The 24716-nt window shown below is 37.1% G+C and overlaps 1 protein-coding gene across 6 annotated transcripts in view; it reads right to left on the bottom strand.

The window, feature by feature from the left end:
• The window catches only part of dab1a (DAB adaptor protein 1a), a 93194-nt gene that overhangs the window by 17588 nt on the left and 50890 nt on the right, over nt 1–24716 (bottom strand). For 2 of the 6 annotated variants that reach the window (XM_087785185.1, XM_087785186.1), the window contains exons 3-9: nt 23052–23191; nt 19007–19105; nt 12636–12767; nt 6023–6142; nt 5542–5580; nt 5258–5320; nt 2615–2668 (exon numbers count right to left, since the gene is read on the bottom strand). In XM_087785185.1, coding sequence (XP_087641311.1) covers nt 2615–2668; nt 5258–5320; nt 5542–5580; nt 6023–6142; nt 12636–12767; nt 19007–19105; nt 23052–23191 — 647 coding nt within the window. The remainder of the gene's footprint in view (nt 1–2614; nt 2669–5257; nt 5321–5541; nt 5581–6022; nt 6143–12635; nt 12768–19006; nt 19106–23051; nt 23192–24716) is intronic. The other 4 variants (XM_087785187.1, XM_087785190.1, XM_087785188.1 and 1 more) reach the window with 3 other exon arrangements.

The following is a 24716-nucleotide window of genomic DNA, read 5'->3' as shown; positions in this document are numbered from 1 at the left end:
TGTCCGCGTTATCATTTCATCCAATATGCGGAGCTGTGTGTCGCACATTTACTCTCACGGCATCTCATTTAAACAACGCGCCCCGCTATCAATCGTGCCTCGCCCAAGAAAAAGAACAGTAAAAGCTCTCGGATTGATGAATGTTACCAAGTGATAGATGTGTGTGATGAGTTTAAATATAAAGGAACAGTAACATACATTGTTATACAAATAATTTAATGTTTTTTAAAATCATCATTTAAATCATGTTAATAACTTGAGGTGCACAAAAGTACTTGACATATTTAAATGTATAACCTAGTTGTGATTTTAGCAAGAAATAAACAATATTTATCTCAAACTATTCTACTTTAAAACATTAGAATGCAAATTTGAAGCTAATGTTGCTACGGGCTTATAAATCATAACTCTTATAGTGGCAAATAACAAAAGAAGGATAGGTTTAATTTATGACTTCATAATGTTGACACAAATTGTATAGTTATTTTTCATTTTTCACTTTAATCACTTAATTAACTTTAATATACTTGTTAACTTTTGTGAGTGTAAAATTTGCTGAAAAGATTCACAAGATGCTCATAATGTTGGTGTTGAATACACAACAATACACCTTTGAAATGTAGGGTGACATTAATAATAAGAAAAATAATAATTCGAGATATGAATGGGATACATTCATTTTAAATTGCATTCCTAATTTTTATTGGACTTGTAATAAAAATAATCGTTGTTTTTTAACGTCAGTGGTTGCTCCAGCCCATAGAGGGCAGCATAGCAGCACTTTTCAACCACCAGAGCGTCTGACTTCATCTTGAAATTAAGTCGAATTATCCTCAAATTACAATCCAAGCCCCTCTGTCAGAAGATAATGTCTAGAATGTCTGTGATCCTTTTTATTCAGGCTTATGATGCTCGGTTATAAATACACATTGTGCCTGACTGGGAGAAGAAAGAAGACGCTTGAAATGCCAAAAACCCCAGAATGAAGGACCGGTCCAATTGGTTGAACAACAAGAGCGAAATATTGGATTTGCTCTCATTCAAGCACCTGCCAACACGAAGACAAAACCAAAAACAGCATGTGGTGGAGGGCGGCCGAGAGCAGACAGAGTGTGGCGACTGCGAGCGTCTCAACTAAGCATATGGGATAATAAGTAGAGAGGAAATCCCAGTTAACTCGTGTGGAGCTCTGCCAGAAGTGTTGTGCCGCTGAAGGGGAGTTAAAAAATGAGGGACTGCCAGAGCAAATAATGGATACACGCAATATTGGCGGCGGCGACTCTAGCAAGATCGTATCGGGCAGCATGTTTACGGACAGATAGAGAGCGGCAGAGTTATGGCCGTCACCGGCCCGACAGTGGTCAAGGGCATCTTTTATTATAACCGCTGATAGAGGCAGCCAATAACTGGATCTTATAGATAAGACACACACGCTGTATGTACACACAGTGTGCGGTAGATTCACAATTCAGCTGATGCATAAACAAGTTGGAGACTTCATGAAGTCATTCAAAATCAGACATTCACTGGATGGAGGAGATGGTGGACACGAAATGTAAAATTCCCAGCGATCAGGAAAAAGGTCATGCATGAACATATGTTTGTGTGTTTTTGTGTGTGTATACAGGGTGGTCCAAATATCATTTCACAGGCTAATCATTTTGGCAATTTGTGTCAAATTTAAACAGAATTTATAGAAACATTTTTAATGATTTTTGTCGTTCACTCTCAAAGTTAAGACATTTTGCATCTTGGAAGATGAATAATGAAACATCTATGAATAACTTTAGCATTTTATTGAACTCGTCTTCCTTAGGTTTGTGTAGCATGTCAACACAGAACTCTTGACGCTTTCGCTTTTAAAGCCTGAAAGTTTTGAGATGTTTAATTTCCATTAGTTGGCTCATAAGCCAAACCCTCATTCAGGGGATTGGGAATTTCAAACTTTTAAATCACAGAAGTTCTTCAAGAACTTTATTCTTTACATTATGTTGATGATGACATATCACAGGGTTCCTAAACCCTACGTCCGGAGACCCACTGCTGTCAGCAATTTGGCAATCTTCATGGCGCTATTTAAACACTGGACTTTCTGCAGACCAATGTCAGCTTGTTACTTAGTTTTAGTTTCTCTGCTTGCTGAAAAATGAAAGAAAATGGATAATTAAATATAAAATCTTGAACTATTTCTACACATGCTGTCAAAATAGGAGGTTATTACAACAACAATCGCCCAAATTATTGGCCTACAGAATGATGTCATTTTTTGGGGGGACACCCTGTTTGTGTTATGTGTGTTTGTACTGAATAAATATACAAATATATATAAGGCCATGCTTTCATGCTCAACTGTCATTGACACATTGACAAAAAGTTTTTCGGAGCCTGGTCAGGCATCCAGAGCGCGAGAACTTTCCACAACAGCACAAGTGCAGGAGCAGCACAGCACAATGCACAGTCACAGCACCGGGTCCCAGCAAACCTCTCAGTCAAAGAGACACGCCGGGTCAAAGCGAGACTTTCCTCAAGGACTCGACACAAGTACAACTGAGAGGTTTGGCTGAGCAGGGGAGGCAGGCGACTGGGACACAGCGAACACACAATGTCGACTCACTGGGTGGCGCTTTGGAACATCATACACCCCTTCCTTCTGTTGACTGGTGGGAACCTACACCAAGAAATCCTGTTACTTCTGCGTCAATCAAACATTAGCCCCAGACTCTGGAAACCCGTCGCCAGACTCAAATCAATCACCAGCCTCTTGGTGTGTGCGTGAGCGGTGATAATCAGAATTAAAATCTGTGGAGTGAGAACTCATCTACTTGGCTAATCAAAAGTCTATCAGCCTCAGGGTGATGGTCTCGCTTTCTCTCTAATAAAGGATGGATAAGGCTTCTTATCTGAGCCGCAGATGTGTAATAACTCACACATGGAGACATGTAATATCTCCGTGTCACACGCAGGAATGTCATCCTCTGCGAGAAGTGAGTCTGTTCTGCCTTTCTTAAAATATTGTCTTCATCTGTGTCATAATGAGGTCGTAATTAAGAGGTAAACTGCCTAAAAAAGGGACATATCTTGCCTATTATCCGTATCTGTTTGTCCCAAATAGAAGTGCCTGTAGTTAGATTTCTCTCCATCAATTAAACTGTTATCTTTCGTCATTTGATTTGATATTTCTTCACTGATATTAGCTCATTTCTTCCTTTAAGCACTTATCTTTTATCTAAATAGACATTTTCACCAGGGTAGTTTGACCCACTTTAATTGCTTAACAAAAAAAGACATGTCCCAATCTCAAGCGAAGACTCGGAAGTTCAATTTATATTCAGTAAACTTGTGGAAGAACAGGTTGAGAAAAGAAGAGTTTGACTGTCCTCTTTACTCCACGAGGCATGAATCAAGTGGAAGTAGATTTTTTCTTGCATAGGACAGATCATTCTTCATTACAACACGTTTGACCTGACACTCTAGAGAAAGTGTTACGCTCTAGTTTATTTATTTTTTTATTTTTCTTCACTTCCGGTCTATTCCCTTCAGCTTGACTAATGGCACACAGCGGGAATTCATCTGCATCAAGACCACCAACTTTAATCACCTGAGTCCTTTGTCATAGCTTCTTTTTCTTTCTTTGAGTTTTTTATGTGTTTTTTTGTTTTGTTTACAGTATACCTTTTGAACTACTGCATATACTAGACTTGTACTATTGTGGATATTGGACTTATACTATTGGAGTTATTGGTCTTGTTCTATTGTATATATTGAATGTGAACTATTATAGATATTGGACTCATACTATTGTAGATATAGGACTGATACTATTAGAGATATTGGATTCATACTATTGGAGATATTGGAATCATATTATTGGAGATATTGGTCTCATACTATTGGAGATATTGGAATCATACTATTGGAGATATTGGACTCATACTATTGGAGATATTGGTCTTGTTCTATTGTATATATTGGACGTGAACTATTTTAGATATTAATCTCATACTATTGTAGATATAGGACTGATACTATTAGAGATATTGGATTCATACTATTGGAGATATTGGAATCATATTATTGGAAATATTGGACTCATACTATTGGAGATATTGGACTCATACTATTGGAGATATTGGTCTTGTTCTATTGTATGTATTGGACTAACTATTTTAAATATTAATCTCATACTATTGTAGATATTGGACTCATACTATTGGAGATATTGGGCTTGTACAATTGTAGATAATGGGCTAGTACCATTAAATATACTGACTCTTACTATTGTAGGTATAACACTTGCACTATTGTAGATCTTGGACCAATTTTATTGTAGATATTGAACCCGTACTATTTTTGATATTGGATATGTACTATTGTAGATGTTGGATTCGAACTATTGTTGATATTGGATCAATACTATTGTAGATATTCGAGTCGTACTATTGATCATTTTAAACTTTACTTACATACTATTGAAGATCTTTGACTTTTTCTTTTGTTGATATTGAAGTCATATTATTTAAGACATTACACTCGTTCTATTGGAGGTATAGGACTTACGTTGTTGTATTTATTGGATATTGAATTGTGTACAATTGCTGCTCACTTTGTCGTCTTCTGGTTTATCGCACCTGCACTTGGGTTCTGCCTAATCCAGAGCGCGACAAAAGGCTACTTTCTTTACCTCACAAGTCTTCAAAAGATGTCAAAACTCTATTTTTCCTCCTCGTCTCATTGCCTTGTTTATTTTTCCTCATACTGTCATCTTTATTCATACATTAGCTCCTCTGTGGCTAGAGGCTGGCGGAGGCTCGCGTGTCTTATGGATGGTGTGTGTTGGGAAGAGGGGGTGCTCCTGGCTGCGATGCGTGTTATTTTGTTGTGTGTGTGTGTGTGCACTGGCATGCTCTATTTTCAATCCATTTTATTTAAAGATCAAACGAGAGGCTGGTGATTAATCTTTCCTTCCCTCGCTTTCTTTCATCTCCTTGGGAAAAGAGGGGAATGGGAGGAGAGAAGAGGAGGAGGAGGGTCCGCCTTCCACACGGGACAGGAATAACCCTCGCCATCCCTTCCACACAAACCACAACCTCCCCCCCTCTAGAACCCTCGGAGGTCTCTCGGGTGATCACCCAGGGATGGCTAGCTCTCTGACTGAACCTCTTCTCCTGGCCGCGACGAACCCCTTCATTTCATGGTCAGCAAACACAAACACACAACTATAGGAAGATAAACACAAGCAAGTGGCGCTCGTGTGTACCTGATATATGCTCTCTTCTGATTGGTCACGTATCGGCTCATGTCCCGCCTCAAACACAATGTACTACAACATCAGCAGCACGGGAAGACAGGAGGAGAAAATAGCAAGATAAAGAGGTGAAATCTCAGGGTCACATCACCGAGAAAAGAAAGTGTTAGATTCATTCATGCAGACAGACACATAAGTTGATGACTCGGGGTTATTCGGGTGTCTCCCCCACAGTGCACACACAAGAGAGGAGCAAGCTGGAGTGCAGCTGGCGGAGCCAGCGCTGAGGAAGTTACCTGATAGACGGGGTCCTCCAAGTCCTCCTCCAGTATTGTCTGCAGGGTGAGCGGCGGGAAAGAAAGAAAAAGAAGAGGGGGCGAGGAAGACAGGAGTTAGTCAAGAGAGTGGGCGAGTAGCAAAGCCGCTTCCAAAGCTTTCAGATCATCATCAGAGGGAGACGGAGAGAGAGGAATTAAATAGATGAGATGGAGAGAGATGGTGCCACTGAAGGAACCTGATGGATCGTCTGAGGCTTGATGACCGTTCTCTGACATCAGAAGTCATTCAATAGCTACCTTCATAGTTTAATTTTTAAATATCCTTTCTGATCCAAAAACTGATCAAACTGTTCTTTTTCCTCTTCAAAATGTCTTGAATCTCCAGAGATGACTAAGTGGTTTTCAAAGTGGAGCTCAAGTTTGTCATTGATAAGGTCTAGCGTTGGCAGGAAAGACGAGCCCGTGGGACCCGAAGGTAAACCGTCGTGGATGGTCTTACCTGGTAGACCGCCTGCTCACACTGCTTGTCCTTCTGGGCCTTCTTCTCCATTTCCTCCTTCTGCTTGATCTCATAAATGAGCTGGAACAAGTCCCGCAGATCCAGGATCACCGGCTCCGCCTAGAAGTGAAAACAGTCGTACATCATCTCAGAAAAGAATCAGCCAAATCTCAAAAATTGTTACTTTAGAATCTAAATATCTGAGTTAAGTATCTGAGATTATTCTTGTTACCCAGTTTTAAAAACTGATTATTTTGCGAATTTAGGAATACTGAGTCTGGTTATGATCAAGGTTTCTTCCTGTTCAAAAGAAGCAATTCCTTTACCACTGTTACTGATTGTGATTTTCTGGGACCTGTTTTTCTTTTCCTCTTATAAAGTGTTATTTAGAGATGTGTTGATGAAGCTTCATGTAACAGCTGATGAGGTATCTTTTTCATTTTAAAATACCACTAGATGTCACTCTCTGCTTTATAATCTTTGGCTTTGATCTATTCATTCAATGAAACCCCTCGAACTGAGAGTCACATCTATCGTTTCATCAACCAATTTCTAGTGTTATTTAAACAGTCAACTGTTAAAAACAAAATTGAATTGTAATGACATATTTTAAAAATGAAAAAATTTGTAGAGAAATTAAATGATGTATTTCTTTTGGGACACACTCACCCAGATTATATTTATTAAACTGGAAATAAATGTTGACTTTTCAGCATCCTGGCAGGGGATCAGAGCGGAAACACAAAATGTTCTTTTACATTTTAATGAGACTGCATTGGACTGAATGAAGCGGAACTTGCTATAATGACCAAACTGTCCCGACTGGCCTGCTGGATGTGCAGCAGAAATTGCAATTTTTAATAAAGAGCTCAACGGAAACACCTAGGAAAACTGGTTTGGAGCAAAGTGATGTGTTTTAAATATCTGATAAGGATGGATAATCTCAATTGTTATAATCTAAATATATCAGTTAAAAACTGTGCGTTTAACAAGCTGGCCAGAATGAAGTGATAAGTAAGTAAGTAAGTAATATTTATTTATATAGCGCTTTTCCAGACCAGGGTCACAAAGCGCTTTAACAATCAAAACAATACTCAAAAAAGTATATACTTTAAAGATCAAGATAATACTGAGAACAACACATGAGTTCCAGAAAATCAAGGAAAAGCCTGAACAAATAGAACTGCTTAAGATGTTTCTTAAAGGAGTCAGTAGACTCCATCAAGCGCAAAGAGAGAGGAAGATCGTTCCAAAGCTTAGGAGCAACAGCCTGAAAAGATTTCTCTCCTCTGGTCCTGAACCGTGTGCGTGGAACCATAAGTAGATTCTGATCCACAGACCTCAGAGCCCGAGCTGGGGTGTAAGGCTGGATCAGATCAGTGATGTAAGGAGGAGCCTGACCATGAATAGCTCTGAAAGTAAGAACCAGAATTTTAAAGTTGATCCTGAAAGAAACTGGCAGCCAGTGAAGAGTTTTAAGGATCGGAGAAATGTGAGTTCTTCTACTTGAGCGGGTCAGAATTATCACTGCAGAGTTCTGAATCAACTGCAGACGAGACAGATTCTTCTTGTTAAGACATGAAAACAAACTGTTACAATAGTCCAGACGAGAAGAAACAAACGCATGGATTACAAGATCCAGATCATGTTCTGACAACATTTTCCTAAATTTAGAGATTATTCTCAGTTGAAGGAAACAGTTTCTGGTCAGTTTTCTGCAGTGTCGAACAAGAGACATGTCTTTATCAAATACAACACCCAGGTTTCTCAGGCTCAGTTTGACAGACTGACCTAAGTCACCCAAGTACTGACTCAACCCTGGAATCTTATCATCAGGAGCAATCACCAGTGTTTCAGTTTTGTAAGTCAGTTGACGTGGACAAGAAAAGATCCCAAAGTGACACTGTGCAACTGGAAACACGAGCGAGACAGTATTTCAGACATCATCTATTATTGACCGGATCAGCTGGAGTTCACAGACCCATCGCTGTCTTGCATAAAGATCTGCGTTTAAAGTGTTGTCTTCCCGCTAGATGTTCTCGTCGGAATATTGTTGCTGACAGACACTGTGGGACAAACTGTTACTCCCGCTGAGCCGAGAAGTAGAACTGCTGTTGCTCTGCTAGATTCATGTCACCTCAGCTTTGACACTAGATATTACCATTTTTTTTCCTGACATCGCCTTCACTGCAGGCTCCAGCTATGTTGCCTTATGAAAACACCAATACATTTGTTTAGTGACAGACTCGGGCTTTTAATGACACAACCAAGAGTATTTAGAGTTCAGTCGGATTTGAGCTGCAGGTTTAAAAGTAGAAATAAACTTGTTCTCTACTTCAGTAACGAATATTTTTGAGACAATTCACACGTTTAAAGTAGTAAAAACAGATTAAGATATAGAGAGATTTATATTTGGTGGAAATGTAAACGACAAAAGCACTTAAATCAGTATTGCTGCCTTATAATCTTTGATTATGATCGACTAATTCATATGAATGAATGAAACCTGGCATCATTTTCAAACTGAGAGTGACATCAATGGTCAAAATAAAGACACTGTATCATGATACATCATCAACTGTTTCATGAAGCCTCATCAACACATCAGTAACTGTTAGTATGATGTCACGGTTCATATTTGGCTTATATTAACTTGATCAAATGGGGCAACTTCAGAAATGTCAATGTCATTGATTGTAAAGGTTTTAACACTTTGAAACAACAACAAAAAATGGACATTTGTAAACTAAAGACTAGATGAGTAAGAAAAATGGATCCAAAATATGATTTGTAAAATCAAAATATGAATGAAAATATCAATACAGTATGTATTGTTATTTCAAGGGTATTTCAAAGGTAAAAAAAAGGAGTTTTGCCAACAGACATCATCTAGTTTTAACTTCTCTTATACAGTCGGTCAGCCGCAACAGGCTCGTGAACAAAAGGCCACTTCTTTAAAATTAGATCTGAAGTATTATGAGTAATAACCCATTTTCATCCCTTACTTCTCAGAGACACCCAAACAACTGATACAGACAAACTGTAAAAAGTGAACAAGCTGGAGCTTCGAGCATGAGCGGGCAGCTTATAAGGCCACAGATACAAGTTCACCTCGGCTCAGCACAGATGACTAATTCATGGCCACTGGCAGGTATGACAAATGACGCCCACAAAACCTTCCTATAAAGGTCTGACACAACCATATACAACCTGCAAGGACAGATTTGGTTTTCAGAACATTTCTCTCAAATCCTATACTATACGCTGTAAAAGAAAAGAATCTGTAGTATAGATTAAATTCAATGTTGCTGATGTTCACGCTACATTCAAGTTCATTTTTTAAACTGGAAATGATCTGGAAAGAAGTCACCATGACACAAAAAAATGTCTTCTTTAAAACCTAAAAGCTGAGATATTTGTATGTAATGTACATCAGCAACTGTCCTCTGAACCCCCATTTCTATTTCTCCTGTGTTTCTATGAAAAATTGCTATAATTATTAAATATCATATAATACTTTGTTATTCAAATTATATAATTACACAATTAAATTAGCAATATTACTATTTATTGTCATGTTTATGTTTAATCTAATATATTGTATGTCTCTGTTTAATCTTTTTTTTTTGTTATATCAAAGGATGTTGCTTTAGTCTTTATAAAGTAGCAAAAGTGACTGAAAGCTAACAGCTAACAAAACCAGCAACACTGGAAGGTCCTTATGGAAGTAGATCATTGCCATCATAATATTAAAGAGTTTAATATAACTTTTCATATTTTTGAAATAAATGTTAAACTAGCTTGTTACTCTTTTGGTATTGTCTTGTGGCACTATTATACCAACATTTGATATTGAATTTAAAGGACTTTACAATTTTTAGATATTGAATTGAAAGCAGTTATGAATAAAGATATATTAATATATGAATTTAGAAGATGTATTTTTTGAAGTGGAATATGACAATTAAAAAAAAATCACTTTGAAAACATTTTATTTTATCAAGGAAATTATTTTATTAATTATTCTCTAAAATAATTTAAATTATCCATTTGAAATACGTTTAAATAAAAGCCTATTTTGGCTTAAATCTTTCGCTACATTTGCCCTCCCAATATAATTGTGTGATCTGCATGAAGCAGAGAGTGACATCTAGTGGTCTTTCAAAACACTGTATCATGATACCTCGTCAACTGTTTCATGAAGCCTCATCAACACATCACTACTTACTTCTACCATGTGTATGAAAAATCCTCTAGTCATTAAAGAATTTTCAATAAATCTGTAGTTATTTGAACACCACTTTAGTAAAAGCCTTTGCCGCCTCTGATAGAACATTGAGTTGACTTCTAAATTGGCGAGTTGAAAAACAGCCAAAGTCGTCCAGATGATGACAGAGTCGCTGGTTTAATTGACATCAGAGTGGTTTGGTTCCAATTAAAGTCTCCGCCAGTTCCCTCTCCCCTGATTGTCCTCTCCAAAACTAATGGTCTGAAAATAGAAGTGCAATTTAATTGTGGGCTTTTCCCCGAACCCCCGTAAACAGACGAGAAGAGTGTGCTTCGAAAACTTCCAAGGTTTCTCTGAACGAAGCCGAGCTGGAAGAAAACACTTTTAATAGTGAATAATTACAATATGATGTTAGATTCTATTAATACATTTCGCTCATATGCTGAGCTCCAGTACTTTTAAGATTTAAATCCCTAGACTCAGCAAAAAACTTACTGTTCATCACCTCTTCAAAGTGCTCTATAGATATCTCCTCAGTCCTTATTCATCTTAACTGGTGTGCCTGATGATCAAAACAGATCCACGAAAAGAAAATGCATGGCCATAGAAAGCCTGTGTTACGGTCTAATGAACAAGCCTCTGTAGCGCAACAATACGCCGCGTTCCTCCAGGCAAGACTCACTCAAGACCGATGTGCTTCATCCGATCAGCACTTTACCATTTCATAATGTTGTTCATGGGCAGTCATATGGATCAGAATGTGTGGACGAGCGCTGGTTGTAGTCGATCTGAACTGAGAAGATTTTCTTTCTGTCGTTAAATCCTCTCCTTTATGGAACAATAAACAATAGGAAACTACAGCCTTGAGTGACCTGGGATGAGTCACAAGGACTTTTTATTCAATTTTCCTATCAAGGTTAACATACCAAGAATAATATACAGATGGCAAACTTTCTGTTTCTTTGACATGATTTAAGATAACACCTGGTTTCCAGTAATACGTATCATTTCTTGTAGTACATCGTCTAAACCTGTGTATAACTGAAGTACTGAACTATTGTTGCTTCGATAATGGTTGGATGGTGTTTGTTAAATGTTGTCCTTGTGAGATCGAGAACCTCTTTAACACGCTCCTAAACAATTTGACCATCTATCACTCCTATAGCTTTTTAACAAAGTGTTAAAGAGACAAAGGTATTTTTCTATAAAAACAACATTTATCTTTCAGCACAAAGAAGTAGCAAATCTCCCTGTAGGGAGAGTCAACTGTTAGCTTAAATATCAGAGCTACCATCGCACTTTTCAAGCAGCAACGTGAGGATCTGACTGAGGTCTAAGTTTGACCAAGTCCAGGCACTAGTATATGAATAGTTTATTTTATACCTTAAAATAAGACCGGTGAATGTTGCTTATCATCTACTTGAAATATGACATAAACACTTTATAACAAGGTTTCTAATAATGAACTCTATGACTTCAACTAGAGAATGTAAAATACATACATTTGTAATTTGTAAAGTGGAATGTTTTAAAGGTTTTTATGACCACTTAGTGAAGCTGCTACGTGTCAATTCTAATTCCTAAAATTCTAACAATGTTTTTCCAATTAAAGATATAGTCGCTTTTATTTTGAAGTTCTGATTGAGGTAATTCTGTGTTAAATCTCTTTTGGTGACTTAACCTTAGTTATAGAAAAAAAGAGTCCAATAACCAATGCAAGTCCCATAATTACATGCAGAGGACACAATAACTAGTGTTTATATTTAGATTAGATAGACATTATTTATTCAAAATAATAATAATAATCGATAGTAAAATCCAATTATATTATAGCACACTAACTTAATTGAAATAGAAACCATGACTTAACTATGGTAGCATGAAAATTAATGAATACGTTCCAATGGTGTCGCATTATTGTGAATAAGAAGAACACTGCAGTTTTACCTTACCTTACCTTATATCGACATAATGATATTTTCTAACACCCCTAGTCCTGACAGCTGTCCATCAGGACCAGGGTTAACAGTTTTGCAGGGCAGGTATCACATGGTTGTCACACCTGCAGGCACACTATCACATGTGGTGTGCGGGTGTGTGTAATTGACAGTGTGTAGTCCTGCATGTCAGCAGGGCACAGCTTGTGGCACGTTGAAGATGGATCTGCCATTAGATCCGGTGACACACACTCAAACCTTTATTGACTCACTATAGGAAATCAATATGTCTACAAAGACAGCCTTGCTGGATCCAGACTCCACAACAAAACAGTCGCCGCTGCTCCGACAGAACCGGGCCAGAGCTTACCACACCATTGATTCAGAAAAAACATGAATTTTTTTTCTTTGGTTATTATGTAAAGCAAAGTCATGGAGAGGCACTGACCGACTGAGCCGTCTTGATCGCCACAAAGCGATGGTTCCCTTCCTTCCCGCAGACGTAACCGAAGGCTCGATGGTCCGTGATGTCCTTGGCGATATAAGAAATCTCGTGGACCGCATGGTGATGTTGAAGAACCTGAATAAGGAGAAACAAAAGGGTCATTTAATGATTGAGTGTCGATCCTGTTAAACCAGGGTTTTCAGAAGAATGGTGTGAAAACAAGCGAGGGCCATAAAGCGTACAGTGACACAAGCAGCTTCATCATCAACCAAATCAACGTCTTTTTCACAGACAGACAGGAAAAATATTTTCAGTCATTAGGAATTATTTGCGATTTATTTGAATTACTTTTTTTTTTACAATCAAATATATCCAGTTTGAATAATACCATAGAGGCTAAAGCCCACAGAATATCTACTCAAGGCCAAGAACAACAAGTACATCTATTAACCAGTCCATGTAAGTCTCCGTTGCCATCACACTGTATTTGACGTTTCTAAATAACAAAAATCACCCTTAACTCACTTCCTTATATTTCAGAGTTTCTTTCCACTTGGAACATTTTAAGGCATTTCCAGCTTTTCGTTAAATTTCAGTTGAAAATGTATTAATCTGCTCTATTTTCTCTGAGGTTGAAACATACTTCAGCTTCTTCATTTCTGACTCTCGTTCCTGCATGGCAGCTTTACCGCCGCGACAACTTTTGCGTAGAGATGTGAGGTTGTTGAAGATCTTTTTGGTCTTTTTCTCTTTCTCCATTTCCATAACTGGCTCTAGATTCACCCTTTTCCTCCTGGTGTGTTGCTACTCTTGAGTGTGGCTCTTCCTTTCTTCTTTTAGCACATGCTTCTCTAATATTTAAACAAGTTGAACAATTGGTAAAAGTTTGAAATTCTGTTGTTAACGCATGATTTATGATAAAATCAGAATCAAAAAAACATTTATTGACAATTGCAATGTAAAAACAAAACTAGACTTTTTGTTGTTGTGTGAAAATACACTTTAAAATAAATGTATAAAATACAATAAAACTATTAAGATGAATAAAACACTATAGAATTACATTAGATTGATTAAAAAAAACAATACAAAAAAGTAATTAAAATACAATAAAATTATATGAGATGAATAAAACACATCAATAAAATACAATTAAATGAAATAAGATTAATACAATTAAATATAATATTATAATTATAATAAAACAAAATAAAATGAGATTGATGAAATAAATAAAATAAAATTGGATTTATGAAATACAATTAAGTAAAATGAGGTTTATAAAATACAATATAATTAAATCAGATTAATAAAGTACAATAAAATAAAATATTATGAATACAATTCAACAAAATAAAATGAGTTTTATAAAATACAATACAATTAATCAGATTAATAAAGTACAATAAAATAAAATATTATGAATATAATTCAACAAAATAAAATGAGATTAACAAAATAAAACAAAAATAAAATGAGATTAATGAAAACCAATTCAGTAAAATGAGATTAATAAAATAAAATGCAAATAAATCAAATTGATAAGATACAATAAAATGAAATGAAATAACTATATTTAAAAATATATATATTGAGTTTCATCAAATTAAGAAAACAGATTAAGTAAATGCAATAGAAGAAATTGAGGCATGATTAACAAATATTTAACAAAAACTTCAGTAAGCTAAATAAATCATAAAGGGGGCGGGGATGTTTTTGTTCCCTGCATCAGCTCTGCTGTTCCACTGCCCTCTCCAGTTTAGCCCGGGCGGGAAGTGCCTCGCTGGCGTCGCCCGTGGCAGATGGCAATGTTTGTCCTGAGGACAGACGGGAGGAGTGGAGGGGGATCAGTGACAATCACGGCTCAACAAGCTGTCGACTTGATCACTTCATCTGTGCCCTCGTTCACAACGCTCACGGTTCACCAAGTACCAGGCGACTGTCCTTGGTCAAGTCCTACTAAATGTGGGCTTTGTCTTCACGACGGGTGCCAGACGCTCGCCGGGAGAGAAGATGCACTCGGTAATGAGCCACTTGTTCTGGAGTGAGGGCGAGGTCTGTGACCTCTATACATCACAGGACAAATAGTGCAAGAACTGACATCTAAACACATATTTATGTCTGGTTTCGAGTAATAATCTTCTGATTAGATACGATTCATTTCTATTTGAGTCACATTCATCTGGAATTCAATCACTTTTTTTTTTATATATTTAAAGAGAAACTGCCAAAATGACGAGAAAACCATATATAATTAGTTTGTTGTATTGAAACAAGTGATTATTTCTAACTTTTTTCTTATTTTTAATTCTTAATTTTTGTCAAGAGTTTGGTTTCCATACAGGGGTGCCCAATTTTTTTTCGATGAATATCTTTTTTTCTGAACTTGACAGTTGAATCTAGCACAATATTAACATTTTAAGTTAAAAAAAACAACTATAAAGACTTTGTTGTACTTCAGTATATCCAGTGAAAAATGCACCACACTAAAAATAAATATATGAATCAACGGAAAATGTATCTGAATCTCTCTGAGTCATTAATATGTTCTCCCTGCTGTCAATCATTCTAAATGAACGTGAAAACATTTCAGGCGGAAAGTAAAAAGTTCCTCAATCATGGGAAACTGGAATATAAAGTTGAATATCTCCTCTTACTAAAATAAATCGTTACACTTTTAATAACTTTACATAAATCTTTCAAGGGTTTCTGCTCCGTGATGAATAGTTTTTATATTTCACGCATAAATTCTAAAATATTATTATCCAAAGGGGGCAAATTAGAGGCAGAGCTTGATATGATATCGGTTTCATCGTGATGTGGAGTTAAATCAATTCTTATATTTGTGATCTTTTGCAGAAAAATCTGTGCCACTAAAAGTAAGGTGGATGTGTTTGACACAGATCTGCATTAGAGAAAGAAGAAACTGCCTCTCTCCTCCACAAGATGACAATCATCTGTTTGTTATACAGTTATTACACATCAACAAAGAGTTACCACCGAGTTTCCCACTGGAATTCATGGCCTGGACCTTCACTATTGCAGTGCATCATGGGAAGCGATGTGGGATGGAGGATAAACGTTACAGTGTCTTCATTTTGAAAATGCATTTCTCCTTGATCTTGAGGACGGTGGAAATTAAATCAAAAATAGAATTAATAATAATAATTAAGATGTTTCATCTGAACAGAACTATTGATGTATTGTTTGAGAATATAAACTGTTGCAATGTGACTTTGTAAGTCCGGGCTGTAAAAAAGGTTGTGACTCCTGAACTGAAGGGAGTAGGAGTGAGAAAAAGAGAAAGCTTGGTTGGAAAATCATCAAGGATATAGACCCTTTTAAACTTAAACTGATACTTCTGAATAAATACAAGTTATATTACCTGGTTGTTTGTAGGAGTAAATCAGTGCCATGTGAGTATTGAATGGTTGAATTTAACATTTCTAATGGAGGGACCTTGTGACCTTACTGTGTGAAATGTGTACGTTCTCTCCGTGTTGCGTGGGTTTACTCTGGTTTACTCCCACATTTCAAAAACATACAGAGTTTGATTGGGAACTTGGGAAAATTTTTCTGCAGATATGTGTATGAATGTTTGTTTGTCTTTGTGTTCTCTGCGACAGACTGGCATTCTGTCCAGGGTTTCTCCTGCCTCTCCCCCCAAGAAACTGAGATCAGCTCCAGCCCCCCCTGTTGACCGATATTCCCACTTTTCTTTTTGTTTTTAGGCATCTAATTGTTTTGACAATTAAATCAAATAGGATGGATCAAACATTTTGACTGAACAGTATCATTATAATTGTTATTGAGACCCATAAATAAAAATAAAACGCATGTTAAATCCCATCTATCGTTGACTCTTCCACTGTCATCTTCCTTCTGCTCTTTGACCTCTCTGCCTTTCTTCTTCCTCCCGGCTTTGACCAGTTCTTGACCCGACGTTGAGGATCAGCCGAGACCTCGGAATCAGGTATTCATGCGTCTACACGAGGACCCCCGACGGCGAGCAGACGTGCTGACCTGTCCTCTCCGAGATGAATGCCTCCCCTCTTCCTCTCCTCCACCTCAAGCACCCATCTCCCTCCATACCGCTCGACCTTCCCTCCTCCAGGAGAGCGAGGCCATCCATCCATCCGCCCATCTGGCTGACTGATGCCCGGGCTGGGAATGAGACTGTCAAGATCCCTGAACCTCAGCAGAGTCATTCCCTCTTTCCTCTCAGACCCCATCCCTTGCTTTTCCCCCTGTCCATTAGGAGCGACTGATAGTGAGGACAGTGCATCTCTATAGTTAATATTAATGTGCAGAGACGGAGGACAAGGTCTCCCCGTAGAGAGCTTTACGTTGACATATGCTCACTGATACCCCACCTATCCCTCCGACTCTCTTAAAGTCTGACCATGTTCTTCCAAAAATCCTCCATCCGTCTGTTCCCTCGCTTCCTTCCCTTTAAGACTGTCTCTGTCTCTGGCAGAGGGAATTTAGCTCAGCTCAAAGAGCAGAATAACAGCTTCCATTTAGGAGGTAGTTGCGATGTGGGAGGACACTTGTCTTCCGGCTTCGACACTTTTGATCTGCTGCCGGACATAAACACAGCCAGTCAGCAACAAACATGTCCTGTAGAGGCGTAACTCTCAGGATTACCGACTCAGACGCGTAAGCCCACTTCGTATTCACCAGAGGAAGGAGAGAAGATCCCGACAATAGTTGGGAAAAACAACGCTTTCGTTCTTTAGAATCGTGGCCGTCTAGATCAGGCGGATGATAAAAATGGATTGCTCTCTTGCTTTGTGTTCGGCTGGCCTCACAAACGCTCCATTATTGACACCTATGGAGGGAGAAAGCTGCCCCTGAAGACTTCCATCTAGCCTTGGCAATGGCGGCATTATATCTCCGGCTCAAGGATAGCACGACACTTTATTAGGGCCTGTTGGGGGATCCTTCCGAGACAATACCTGTCAGAGGACCCTCGGGCAGGAAATTTGGAAAGAAATGTTTACGCTGCATTGGCTGCTGTCGATTCAACTCTCTTGCCTCAGAAAAGTGTTTCTCCACACAGAAAATATAAACAGTCAACAACTCTGTTGGTGTCAAAAAAATACTATTTTTTTGCTTTAAATGTATTTCTTCTTTCCCTGTCTCCCCTACGACCCTCTCTTCTCTCTCCCCGCTGCTCACAGCAGAAAATTGTTTACACTGAGTCTGGTTCTGCTCAAACTTTCTGCCTGTTAAAAGGAAGTTATATAAATATAAACAAAAACATTTTTAAATTACTTTTCTTCTGATTTGTTTTAAAGCGAAGTGTTCACAGAGAGCAGTGGCAGTAGATATACTTTCATTTATTAGTTTTTCTTTGAAAATTAATAAAAAAAACCCACATCTGCCACAATGTCACCAATAACCAATATACACAATATTAACATTTCTGCTTTTTTCAAGTCATTCGTTTACATTTGTTTAATGGATGTTTTATTATTTTAGTTATTTAATGTTACTATTTTACTCCTTTTTTATAATTTTTTTTTTATCTAAAGCACTTTGTGACTCCTGTGAATCGGAAAGGTTATATATTTTTAAGTGTATATTTTATACATTATTATTTTACCACCTTTTTATCTTGACTGACAAACACAATGATGAACCACAATTGTGTGATCATGTTTTTCACCTGAAAGAAATCAAAGGTTGTGGAACTTTCTTCTTGAATAGGGCCTGCTCGAAAGAAGAAGATGTAATATAAAATTTTGACTTCAATATAAATATAAATATAAAGTAAAGGTTCTTTTCAGTCAAATATTAAAGTTTTAAAAGGTGGCTGAACTTTAAAGTTCTGTTCTTCTCTCTGCTTCTTTTCAATCTCTTAAACATGTTGTTCAATGACCTGAAAATTGGACGATAACAGTTTAAAATTGTATGAATAAAGTGCAAAATTGTTCAAATACATTTAAGCATTTTACGGATAATTTTGTATTATATTCAGTGTACATTTGTATGACAATCACATATATACTGTAAATTGATGTAGAAGAACAAAATAAGATAGAAATAAACAATGAACAATAACAACTATTATTTTCATTGTAGGCAATGGAGGCTAAAGACATGTGTTTAGTGTGTAAACTTTAGGAAAGAACAGTTGTGATGGGATGGACAGAAAAGGTTTTTCATCTTGGAGAATAAGACGAATAAGACGTTGGTTCTTCCGTCTATTTAGAGTCTGATCTCCAGGTTTCAATTAGGAGCTTGTGATTCCCTCGAGGATCCTACTTGATATGGAGATGACTCATTAGCAGAGAAAAGGCACAACATTCAGGGCCTTACATAAGCACAAACACACTGAACACACAGGAGCAGGTTTGAAGTGAGCTTACCCCCGTCTTCTCGTCAAAGATCTTGATCCCTCCGAAAGAAACTGTGAGAAACACCTTCTGCTTGTGGTCGCCTTTCGAGCGCGCCGCCGCAGCAAAGCCCTGCAGATCGGAGGAGACACGTTCATACACTGGATAATCCCGGCGTGCAGCTTCTCATACACGTCATTATGTGAGGAGGGTTTGATTTGAGGACTTTTCTTTTGGAAAATGGTTCACTTTTATTCAAGCAGGCGACTTAGTTCTCACCCACTGTACTCTAAAGCACTTCTAGTGATATTTTTATGTTCTTGAACAGCACTTTGAATCAACTGCTGTTATTTTAAAGTGCTCTATATATAAAGCTCAGTTGAGTTTACTAATGTACTTTGCGAGATAAAAAAAAACATCATACTGTTTACTGTCCACAAGAATGGTCTTCCTTACTATGGTTTAAAGGACAGACCAATAGAAAAGGTATCTATGATGTTTCTGTTTGCTGACGATATAGTGATTTATAGGGAGGGTACTGCATAGGTTTATTTTCCGACACCAATACCAAACTGGTTCATTGGAAGAAAAAAAATGAAACACTGTTAAAACACTGAGCTTGAACCAAGTATTTAAAAAAAATGTTGGCCTTAATTGAGTATACCAGAGATAGAGTTCCAGTGAAGTTGAGGAAATCACCGACATGAATATATTTAATAAAAAAAACCTGTTGAATGTTCCTATTTTAGACAAAAGTTGTATCAGGGAAAACTACACATGTTGCTTTTCTGTCAACCATTCATGTCAGATCCGTAACCATCATCCTACAAAAAAATCAGTAACTATTCCTAGTCATTTGTAACGAGATGAAAGAGAAGAAGAGAGTGAGGTTAAGGGTTGAGCTCGGGAGAAGGGGGATAAAGATGAGTAGAAGAACTCTTTATTTAACTCAGAATTAGGCATGAAAACAGAATGTTTGGGCGTTGAGATAGTGAGGGTCGAAACTCGACATCATTTTATAACAGAGAGTGACATCTAGTGGTCTTTCTAAATGAAGACACTGTATCATGATACCTCATCAACTGTTTCATGAAGCCTCATCAACACATCACTAGAAAATGGTGTCCTGAAGAGGGTAGGCATGAAAATAAAGGATTAGCAAGATGACTTGAGGCGCTACAAAAGGAACTAGCAAAGAAGAAGACGTTGACTAAGATTGGAAATGCATCGGTCCAATGATCACACACTCAACAGCACAACTGTGCAAACCAGTTTGGAACAGTGATGTTTATGGACAGTGTTTGGCCTCAACATAGATTTTGGTGTGTCTAAAGTCACGCATGCAAATACATTAGTCTCCATTTGAACAAACAGCCATGGTCACATTAGTGATAATGAGAACCATTTACACCTATTCTCTGGCGTGAATACAAAATGATGTTTGACCTACTTCACCCCTGCCACGCAATTTCCAGGTATGAATGCACTTAAAAGCATCACTGACACCACACATGGGAATTTCACCGTGAAATCACTACACATAGTTAAAGAAAAACATTAATACAGTCACCTTTTTTTATTTATTTGCATGTGGTACTGCATATTTAAATATATTGTTACAAGCTGCAGTAATAGTCATTGTCACACTCTTACACACAGGCTATAATACTGTATTTAAATCCCACATCTATGTTGCTATGCCAAAAGTGATTGACAGCTGTGATGAGTGGACTGGGCGGCAAAGCATTAAGTGGAGCTTTACAGGTCTTGTTTGTGAGAAGGTTGTTTAGAGGAATGACACCTCATATGCAATGTTCTAAGTATAAATATATGTTGTTAATTTGTTGCAACAAGAAAATAATTATTTGGGTTAAATGATTCTTGAATACAATGATTCATAAATATATGTTGTAAATGTTCACCTTAACTGTCATTAGTAAGAAAGAGGGGGGGGGAGGAAGCGGTGAGTGAGGTAGAGGAGGGTGGAGCGAGGGAAGAGGTGGAGAGATCAGAGAAAAGCGGTTGATGGATTTCCTGTCTGAATAAATGAGGAGGTGGGAAGCTGTTTGATCAATGAGCTGTCCGTCCGCTCACCCCTCCACCCCTCGGCTGGATCCACTTCCCTCCACATATAGACAAAAGGAAAATGTATTTTCTATCAATGTAAATTTAGTCAGAGGAGTTTATTTGGTTGAAGGACGATTAATAATAAATAAGTCTTTGCAACACTGGCTTCGGATCACATGACGGGTTTGTTTCAAGAGGTTTTTTCCTGTTAGATACAACTAAATTCAAGCTGGATATACTTTTCCTTCATTCTTTTCATGTCTGTGAACAGACGCATCTGTCTCCTACTATTTGCTTCTGTGTCTTAGATAATATATTCACCCTGATTCTCCTCTTATCCATATGACAAAATCCTCTTGTTTATTTGCTGGTGATCGTTGACGTCAAACACATAGTTCCTCCCTACTGTACTTGAGGTTAAACTCTATCTTGCAAGTTTTTTCATTTGTTTCTGGACTTTAAAAAAAAAAAAAGGTTTTATTTGTTTCAGAGTTTGTAGATCGGTTTCCAAGTTTTTATATTTGTTTCTATACTTTTGACTCTTTTATTCAAAAGTATTAACTTTTTTCAGAGTTTGTGGATTGGTTTCCAAATCTTTAATTTTGTATCTAGACTTTGTACCTTTTATTTTTTCGAGTTCGTACGAGAATTTGAACTTTTCTTTGGAATAAAAAGAAAAGGTTTTAACTTTGTTTTCAGACTTGAAAAAAAAGTAAATGATTCAATTCAAGCCAGTACATTTTTTTTTTATAGATTTTGTTTAGCTTTTCAAGAATTGGAAAATTATTTTAGAATTTGTTTCAACATTTTGCCATTTTTCTTAGATGTTTAACATTTATTCCAGAGTTTCGGAGATTTTAGAATTTCCTGTAATTTGTTGCAGGACGTTACAAATGAGTTTTGCACTTCCCGTCTACTTATGAACTGGGACTGGCCCCCGGCCCTGTGGTTGGCGGCCCTCAGCTGACATAATCATCAATTCCTGAAAACTATGTAAAATGCCAACGATTAAAACATTGCCACAATACATTTGCTTGAAGAATAAATGCAAAATGTCGAAAAACATTTTGAAGAAAAGTAAAACATTATACAATACCTTTCAATGTGTTTTACCAGTAATAGACTTTGTCTGAGTTAAGTTCTGTCAGTATTGATTTGAAGCTTATCTTTGCAAATGTTTAAACACTCTTCTGTCAGAATAATTTTGTGTCTAAATTCTGTGCAGCTCTTGAGGAATATCTCCTTCAAGACTGTATTAATAAAAACATGTTTAACACCATATAGGTGAAGAGCGCAGATGCCAGAAACGTTATTAAAATATGTATACAAATATATATATTTTTAAATTAATCAAGTTATAGACAAGAATTGCGAATCTTACATAAATCCATTTTTATCTCTACTCCTAGTGATGGTTTAAAAGTATATTTTAGAGAGTATTTGAAGATCCATCACGATATCCTCATGTCACATTTTTATCTGGCATTTGTCACATTTCTTTGGAGCTTATTGTTTTGAGTTTGTTTTTTTATCTGCTGTTTGAGGGAAAACAACATCCTAGGGTTCTCAGTAGTCTTGGCAAAACAACAATTTAAATGTATCTTTTATATCCATGACACAGAGTTTCTGAAGATATGAGCATTAGATTCAACATAAATAAGCAATTTCTTTGTCAGTGTCAACAATAATAAACAGTGATTACAGTGCATCACCTCCCGTGAGTTACGCCCACCACTGAGGGATGATTTTTAAAAGAAGAAGAGGATATCTTCGCCCACACTTCTCACTCTGTCAAAACAACAGAGACGCATGAAGGACAAACAAAAGACTTGTTGTTTGTGATTTCTTTGACACAAAAAGATCAAAATATTGTGAAACTGATGCCACTTGTTCGTGCTGGAATCCAGCTGTAGTACACGAGTCATTATCACATCATCTGATCACACTTCTGAGCGTCTCATCAGCATGAGAGAGCCCAGTTTATGTTTCTTTCTTCAGGACATCATCGTACCTTGAGCTTCATCATGGAGTCCTGGCAGAGTCTATCTCCTCGCGCTGCCGTGACCTCGTCCAGGCCGATGAGCTTGGCCTTGTACCGGACGCCATCCCCCCGAAAACGTCTGATGAGAGTGGCCTCGCTGCGATCCTGCCCTGCAGACACACACATGTACATCAGTCAAGGAGCCTCCGAGAGCTTCTATACCTGGGCCTCATCAATCATTGTGATCGGGTTGGAAGCTACATAGCCACACCTCGTGTTGCTGCTCATATGAACCAGTGCTCAGAGACAGGAATTACATTTTTTTTGAGGAATAATAGCATGACATTTTTCTTTCATCTGGCCTCTCACTCGTGGACACTTGTCTGGTGTATTGACCTTGCTCTCAACCATAAACGTTTCCATGTAATGTGAGGAAACCGTCGCCCTACTCATCCAACACCGTTCAGAGAACAGACCCTGGACCAGCACAGACCGGGAACATCACGCTGAAGAGTGTGTTTGTGTGAGTGAGACGCTGCAGGGGAGCAGTAATGACAATGCAGCACACGCAGGTAATGTATGGAGGCATTAGTTCTCTGCAGCTGCATGGATGAGGAAGGTCAGAGGAGGAGTGATGGAGAGCTCACACTCCTCCTCTGCTGGTATTTACACACAATGGCTGAACACATAAACAAGAGTTTTCACAATAACAGCATGAAAACATTCTTATAACGCAGCTTGATCGAAGACACGTCATTTCAAGAATGATTTAGTACAATTATTATCATTATTTATGTTTTTATTACCTATATAGTAAGTTATAAGGTATATGCAGACATAATACAAGTTTCAACAATATATAGCAGATGTTGTATGTTCTTAAATGTATTTAAAAGTATCAAATGTAACATTTACATGCCATGTTCATGTTTAAAAACTAATATAAACACCATTTATGTTTGAAAACATTTCTATTCTAACACTTTTGTGAGTTTATAAGACATATTTAAAGATACATTTAACGTCTGTGTTCTTAACACTTTTAAACATATATTTTAACATCAGATTATCTTTTTAATTTTAATTTTTTTTAAACATAAATTAACATCTTTGTATGTGTTTAACATAATTCTTTTTCAAACATGTATTAAAATATTTCGAATGAACACATGTTTTAACATATTTTGAAAACCATTTAACATCTGTGTATACTTAATAATATTTTTGAATATTTATATATATATATATATATATATATATATATATATGTTTTCAACATTTAATGAAATAAAACTTACACATAAAATGTACATTTTTAAAGATACATTCTAACACCTTTTCACATTAATTTACATTTGACATTCAATTCCTCAAATTTGAAATAATGATTAATAATGAACAGACACTTTTATCACCACTGTGCACCATTAGAAATGCTACTTTTCATATCACTGTCTCAACATCGCGCATAAATCCTATTTATGACGGCAATAAAATCGATATGTTGCCACATTATTTCCTCCACTTTAGTGGGCACGATATGTCCTTCTTTAACTAGGGCTGCTACTCAGGACCATTTCAGTACACGATTAGTCACTATTAAAGTGATCAGTCGACTGATCGGATATAAATATATAGATATAACCTGTGAATTTGAGGTATAAGTTAACAAGAAAAATGAGTCAGATTGCAAAA

Source organism: Callionymus lyra, chromosome 2 (assembly GCF_982586985.1).
Source record: "Callionymus lyra chromosome 2, fCalLyr1.hap1.1, whole genome shotgun sequence".
Taxonomy (NCBI): Eukaryota; Metazoa; Chordata; class Actinopteri; order Syngnathiformes; family Callionymidae; genus Callionymus; species Callionymus lyra.
The sequence above is the reverse complement of the archived record's forward strand: the minus strand, read 5'-3'. Positions and strand labels throughout refer to the sequence as shown.